Source organism: Galeopterus variegatus, unplaced genomic scaffold, assembly GCF_000696425.1.
Source record: "Galeopterus variegatus unplaced genomic scaffold, G_variegatus-3.0.2 Scaffold476, whole genome shotgun sequence".
NCBI lineage: Eukaryota > Metazoa > Chordata > Mammalia > Dermoptera > Cynocephalidae > Galeopterus > Galeopterus variegatus.
This window is the reverse complement of record NW_007726587.1, coordinates 109,628-117,225: the sequence shown is the minus strand read 5'-3', so window position 1 is coordinate 117,225 and position 7,598 is coordinate 109,628. Positions and strand designations below refer to the sequence as shown.

Here is a 7,598-nt window from a genome sequence, read left to right as displayed (position 1 = left end):
GCGCCGCCGCGCTTCCCAAGTGGCGCACTTATCCAGTGCGCCACCGGGCCGGCCCAAAGATGGAAATACTTTAAAATAATTATTTAATTATTTGAGAGGGAAATTTATAATATTTTGTAAAGTATAAAATCTAAAATCTTTACTCACATTATAAGATATGGTTTATTATAATTATGGCTTATTACTGTCATGGTATTTTCCTTCTAAACTGGTAACTTATAGAATTAATGTTTTATGTCAAACTTATGTGAATAAATAAGTGAAAAAAAAATTTCTGGATCAGTTCTTCTCCCCTCCAATTTCAATCCTACAGTCATGCGTACACATATTTGAAGAAAATATTCAAGTCTTCCTTTAATTAACGTAGTTCTAGATATGTAAATACTAGATATCATTAGTCACAGAGTCTGGACCATGGTTTGTCATCCTTAACTCATATATTAGAATGTCTGAGAGAATCTAGAAAGTTTTCATGTTGAAGCTGAGTTTTTACTGTATACAGATGGTTGCTGAATTTTTTCCCCAAATCTTATTTTTTCTTAATTATGAAAATACCAATTATGTCTTCTATAAAGCTCCACATATAAATAAAAAATATTTATGTTGTTGGAGATAATTTGTTTTTGAGCCAGTGAATTTTTTTGTTATTGTTTCTTTAGAAGCAGGCGAACTGAAGAAGTTGCTTAAAAGAATTTCTTGAAATGTATTTTATGACATCGGAGTTTTCAATCAGTTTAATGCCAGTTGTACTTCCTTCCTTAGGGAATTCATGTACCAGTTTTCAATCTAAAATCCTGAAATTTATGATTACTATTTTTTTAGTTCTTATGCCACTGCAAGTAGACGTTCTTCGTATAGGGCTTCTAGAAGTAACTTTTTCCTTGTCAGATATAAAGTCAGGGTAGGGCATTATTTTTGGAGTTATTGATAGGCTAGGTAATATTCACTTTATTTTCATTCACTAGAAAGTGTTGAATACCTCTGAACAAAGTTATTCCAAAGACTATACATGGTATAAGTGCATGTAGTGAGTATTTTCTCTAATGAACTGATTATTACTTAAGTAACTTTACTGAGTAATGATTAAGAGAAAAGAAGATAAGTTAATATAAGTATGAAATTTATTTTAAAAATTTTACTTTTAGCACTAGCCAGGCTGTTCAGGAATTATTTTTGTGAGTAGGTACTAATCAGGATATTAATTATACGTAGATATGTTACTACTCAGCTTTTGAGGTTATAGGCATTTCTTGTTATATAGAAAGTTGTGGCCAACTTTCAAGTTTGTTAAATTAGAAATTGGTAAATTCGGAGATAGATTGATCTGGATTTACAGGAAGATTCTAAATTATGGCAATCCTAAGGCAATGAGCGTCTTTTTTTTTTCTTTTGTAGTTGCAGGGTGTCAGTCCCTTTCCTTTTCACTAGCAGTTGGTGACCGTTCTAAAGAGAGAGCCATTTGAAGGTTCCTGTCAGGCAGAGCAACCAGGAGCCCTGAACTGAGGAAACATGAGCAGTACAGAGAAGCATTGGGGTGACCTAGCTTCCAGCCCCATGAACTCTGCAGGATTTACGAAAAGGCCCAAAGACCATGTCTTGTTCTGCAGTGTATCAGACTTAGTTTTGATTGAGAGTCACTGGGGAGAGAGGAGGGAAAGACAATGTTTATTTTTAGAGAATAATTTGGACGAAATTTTTTAAATTAAAAATTAGGGGCCAATGCAAATCCTAAAAATGACGAGTAGCAGTCTAGAATGCCCTGAAACCATAACGGAGAGTCAGGGACATCCACCAACAGCATTTATGTTACTTGGACATCCTGGCACGGTGTGTGATGGCATACCTGGGTGCTCACCTCTCGTCGTGCTGTGTGGGGGGTGTCCAGTTCTCTCAGCACTCCTTGTGGTTCAGTCTTCATCAAGCAGGAGTGTTAAACACATGACGCTGGTCTACAAGTCAGTAGTTTTGTAGTCAGTAGGGATATAGCCTTCTTTACGTTGAAAACATAATTCTCATCAAAAAAGAAAATAAACTCAACAGCGGCATCTTATTTATACGAGGGGTGTACTAGAAAATTCCTTGGTCTGGCTTTGGAGATGTAAGTGTTTGCATATGACATTTTATTTTTCCTATTTTGCCTGAGCAATGAACTGATTAAGAGCTTGGAGCCAGATTGCCTCTGTTCATATCCTGGCTCAGCCACTTTCCTGCTGTAAGACTCTGGGTCTCTTTCTGCTTCAGATCCCTCACCCGTAAAAATGGGGATAATAGTTCCTCCCTCATAGGGTAGTTGTAAGGATTAAAGGAATTTGTGTATATAAAGAGCTTAGAACAATACTTATGATTTGCTGTACAAATGTTTGTTGCTTTTCTTTATTTGAAGTTTTTATTTGTGTGTTACATTTTTATTTTGATTGTAATAGTAACTTTATAGTTTTATTTTCTCTCTTTTTACCTGTGGGCCCTCATTTGACATAAATGTTGGCATTTATAGTACTTGAATTCAATACCTTAAAATAGTGTTTTACATTTGTGCTATCAATAAATGATCAAAGTTATTCCTTTGTTTTAGCATTATTTTTCCTGTCTGAAGAAATGTTTTTTTGATGTGATTAAGAAAAGGTAGATTTTTTCCCCAGCATTTATTGAAATCTTAAGAAATAGAAAGTATTTGTATATACATGTAAATCAGAGTATTAAGAGTGGAATTGATGAATTTCACTTCATATTGTTTAAATTCAAATATTAGGTTTGCGGCAAGATGAAAAGACTCTGCAAATTACAAATATTGACATGGAGCCATGCGCTGTAGATCCCCAGCTGAGAATTATTCTTCAGTGGCTTGTTGCCTCTGAGGCTGAAGTTGCAGAACTTTATTTTCATGACTGTGCAAAGAAGGAGTTTATACTAGTAAGTACCGACCTTATAGAATGGTTGTGAGGATACATTTAACAGTATATAATGTTCTTGTCATGTAGTGGTCTAATCAAGTGCCCGTTGATGGCAAGGTTAAATATTTAGGCTGAAGAGTCCAACAGTTTGAGTTCAGGTGTCAGCTCTGCCACTCTCTGTAAGTCTGTTTCCCTAGCTGCACTGTGGAAATGAGTGTAGAATCTACCTTACAGGGATTTATAATACTGTAAAAAAAAAACCATGCTTAGTCTTATGCCTAGTATGCATTAACTTCTCAAAGTAAGATGCCATTAATAAGCATTTTATGTGTTCCTATGAAAATATTGTTCTTTGTATTTAGTTGATTCATAATTGTAGTTAATAATTAATATGTCTCTTTCTCTGATAATCCATTTTCATTTGTATGAGAAGCTGGTATAACCAAAAGCAAAAAAAAGTTTTAAAAAGATGGTCTTATTTTGAGCACTTACTATGTGCCAAGCACTTTGTTAGTCAAGATTTTCAGTTTACAGTCTTAAGATTTTTGTTCCATATTTTCTTACCAGAACTTTGGCTTAATCTTATCATAGGGTATAGAATAGTCCAGTGAATAACAAATGTAGATAGATTAATAATAACAAAACAGGAACAATCAAGTTACTCTTATTTTCTAGTTCAGAATTTATGGAGATGTTGAAGTATGTATAAGAAAAAAGACATTATATAAAAACTTTTTTTTTTTTTGTATTTTGTCATTTATTTTTACTCAGACTCTTTGGACTTTTCCAGTTTAGGTTTTTTTTTTTTTGTCTTTTGTCTTTTGTCTTTTTCCGTGTCCGGCAACGGATCACAACCCTCAGTGTTGCCCCCGTACCGGACCGGGGACCGGCAATGGGATTGCAACCCTTGGTGTTGCTCCCGCGCCTCGCTCAGCCAGTGAGCGGGAACCGGTCTGTATGTGGGATCCGAACCCTCGGGCGGGAGTGCCGCCGCGCTTCCCAAGCGGCGCGCCTATCCAGTGCGCCACCGGGCCGGCCCCCAGTTTAGGTTTTTGATTTTGAGCAGAAAGAGAAGATAGGACAGAAAGGAATTCTCATGAAATGAATCACCAAGGGTAAAGAATGGGTCAGGAAAATGTTAGAATCGACCTTAGGGAGGCAAACATTTCCAGGAGTTATTTAGTCTTGGATAAACTGAGTGCTGAGGAAGGCCTTAGGTGGAGCTGAGAGTGATGGTGCTTGGGTAAAGGGACCATCCCCATGTAAACTAGCCCAGGGGATCTTTGCTTGACAGTTGAGTGAGGTGGAATGCCTAAATGTGGATGGCAATGTCTTATTATGTCTATGGTTATTTTAAATAATGTCTGCGGCTTATTTTAGCCATGTGGCTTATTTTAAATAATGACCCTCATTAACCATGTCTGGTTAGAACCCCACAGGGTTGCTGAGCTATTAAGCAAAGAGGCAAGTACAGAATATCTTTGATGATAATGATGATAATAGAAACACTGTATTTTGTTTCTTTCTGGATAATATACTATTAGTTCTGATATCTCATTGTTAAATAGAATAAGCATTATTACCATAAACATAACTAGAAGGTGTAGGGACAGGAAAGTATAAAACTATTTTCACAAGTGAAAAAAAGGAAAAATTGGTCAAAATGAAAAAAACTTTTGTGCTTCGAAGGACACCATCAAGAAAGTGAAAAGGTAAACCAGAGAATTTTGCAAATGGTGTATCTGGTAAGGGACTTGTACTTAGAATATATAAAGAACTCTTACAACTCAATAACAAAAAGGCAAATAATCCAATTTAAAAATGGGCAAAGAATCTGAATAGATGTTTTTCTAACGAAGATATACAAATGGCAAATAAGTACATGAAAAGATGGTCAATATCATTAGGCATCAGGCAAGTGCAAATCAAAGTCACTGTGAGATATCACTTTGCTCCCACTAGGATGGCTGTAATCAGAAAGACATAATAACAGTTGTTGGTGAAGATGTGGAGAAATTGGATCCTTATATATTACTGGCAAGGGTGTAAAATGGCACAGCCACTTTGCAAAACATTCTCACAATTCTTTAAAAAGTTAAATTATGTTACCCAGGATTTCCATTCCTATGTGTATACTGAAGAGAAATGAAAACATGTGCAAACAAAAACTTGTGCACAAATATCTGTAGAAACATTTATAATAGGTAAAAAGAGGAAACACCCCAGATGTCCATCAGCTGATGAACAGATAAGTAAAATGTGGTGTATCCATGCAATGGATATTGACAAACATTATTTGTCAATAAAAAGGAATGAAGTACTGATACATGCTACACCAGGGAGGAACCTTGAAATAATTATGCTCAGTGAAAAAAGCTGGTCATAAAAGATGACACACATATTTTATGATGCCATTTATATGAAATGTCCCCAATAGGCAAATCTATAGACACCAAAAGTAGATTAGTGGTTGCCTAGGGTTGAGGGTGTTGGGGTGAAATGGGAAGTGGTCCATAATGGGTAAGGCTTTCCTTTTGGTGTGATGAAAATATTGTAATACTGACTGTAGTGGTGATTGCATTCCTCTCAGTGAATGTATTAAAAACCATGGACTAGTACACTTTGTGAATTGTATGTTATGTGAGTTATATCTCAGTAAAGCTGTTTCAAAAAAGTTAAGTGAATTTACATTACAAAAAGTTAAAATAGTTTTTCAGAATTTAATTTATAGATCTTTCAAAACTCAAGAACTTTTACAAAACTTAACAAAAAAATGAGTAAAGGCATATTCTGATTGGTGATGATAAAGTTTATTTAAACCTGTATTTATTTACTTTTTTGGTTGTTTTTCTTGAAACATTAACATTTCTTAAGTTAGTAAGCCATGTTTCCATTGAGGCTAGAGTGTGTATTCCAGAAAAAAGCCACACTATATGTTGTGGAAGGAAAATCCACATCCTTTTATTAAGCTTGACGTTGTCTTTATTATTTTATGTTCCTAATTGAGGGAGTGGCAGATGTATTTAGTTAAGCGAAGAATTTCCTGTAGAAATTTAGCCTCCGCACTCCCACATAGACTATCCACTGGGTGAGGTTTGTGGGGTTCTGTCTCCAGCAATCCCAAAGTATCATTCTGTGAAGGACATGTGTTTATAAAGGGAAGGAAGAGAAAATGTTTAATTTGGGTAAAGGGGTGGCGGTTTAGGAGAGAAGACCTTATTATAACTGAAAAACCATATTTAATTGTAAACATCAGGATTCTTGGTTTTTTTTTTTGGTGTTAAAAATAAAAATGAAAACTTTATTGTTATAAAATTGTTTTCAGTTAATGTGTGATATTTCTTTCCTTTTTAGCTTTCAAAACGATTACAAGAAAAAGGATGGAAAGTGGGAGAACTCCTGCAGGCTGTGCTTAAATACTATGAAGTGATGGAAAAAACTTCCAGTGAGGAGAGATGCAAGACACTGTTTGATTGGCTCTTGGAAAATGCATAGAATAACCCCCAAACCAGTATATTTTATTATTTGTTTTGGGAGGGGAAGAAACAGATAATGATACTTAAGATAAAATTTGAATAGTGAATATTAACATTTTAAGTGATTGGGAGGAAAGTAAATATAGCTTTTTAAGCTCTTTGTGTTATCACCCGGTGTATATAGTTCATACTTTTTGTACTCTCTGTTAAAATATTATCTTCATTTATTCTTCTATACACGTGTGCAGTGTGTTCAGACCCTGAGTACATGTAGGTGAATGAAGGTCTAACTATGAGGTTTTCAGGGGCATTGTCTGACAGCATTCTTTCTGCATCCAAATGGTGCTGCTAAAAACTGCAGTGAGGTGGCTGAGGATAGGGTCCAGTGATGAAAAGTTGTAATTTTGCTCCTTTGCAAAGAATGATATCCGATTAATAAATAGTCTGACATCAAAAAATAAAACTGAGGCTAATTTTTTTTGTTTCTGGTAGATTTTTTAGTATTCTTGTCATTTTTTTAAAAATCAATTTTTTTGGTAATAGTTCAGCTATTTTTGATTCCCCCAAATTATTTAGTTTCTAAATAATTAATATTTTAGGTTTCTATAAGCACCATAAATGGTAGTGGTAGTTTTCCCAGCCATTCATGAAATGACATTATTTGCCAATACTGCCAGTTGTTCTGGCATGATAGAGAGAGAGAGAGAGAGAGAGAGAGAGAGAGAGAGAGAGAGAGAGAGAGAAGTGTGTGTGTTTGTGTGTGTGTGTGTGCGCGCACGCGCGAGAATGTGAGTATTTTTACTTTGCTAGTGATTTGTTCCCTCTTTTATTTTACTGTTTTCTTAGAAACCAACTTTAAAATAAAATGTCTGTAAAGATTGTGCAGTCAGAATTGAGTCCCCAACTTATCCTATCAAGTTGCAAAACATATTGAAATTTTAAATTCATGTTAATATGGAAATGCATTTAAAGAAGCCCAATGGCTTTAATTGTTAGATTTTTGAAAAAAAAAAAAAAAAAAAAAAAATATGGAAATGCATTTAAAGAAGCCCAATGGCTTTAATTGTTAGATTTTTGAAAAAAAAAAAAAAACAAAAACAACAAAACTGCACTTTCCGAAAGGTAATTTTTTTTTCCCAGAAAGATTGGTATTTTTCCCCCCGGATAAAATTTATTCGCACTATTTTGTAAAGTTCTCTGACATGATCTTTCTGGGCTGTACGTTTCTTAC

General features: G+C 34.8%; 1 protein-coding gene across 2 annotated transcripts in view; it reads left to right on the top strand.

The window, feature by feature from the left end:
* The window catches only part of AKAP11 (A kinase (PRKA) anchor protein 11), a 35,533-nt gene extending 28,139 nt beyond the window's left edge, over positions 1 to 7,394 (top strand). For both annotated transcript variants that reach the window (XM_008569200.1, XM_008569199.1), the window contains 2 exons: positions 2,750 to 2,910; positions 6,246 to 7,394. In XM_008569200.1, the coding sequence (XP_008567422.1) occupies positions 2,750 to 2,910; positions 6,246 to 6,386 (302 nt within the window). In that variant the 3' untranslated portion in view covers positions 6,387 to 7,394. The remainder of the gene's footprint in view (positions 1 to 2,749; positions 2,911 to 6,245) is intronic.
* Positions 7,395 to 7,598: the final 204 nt, after the last annotated feature.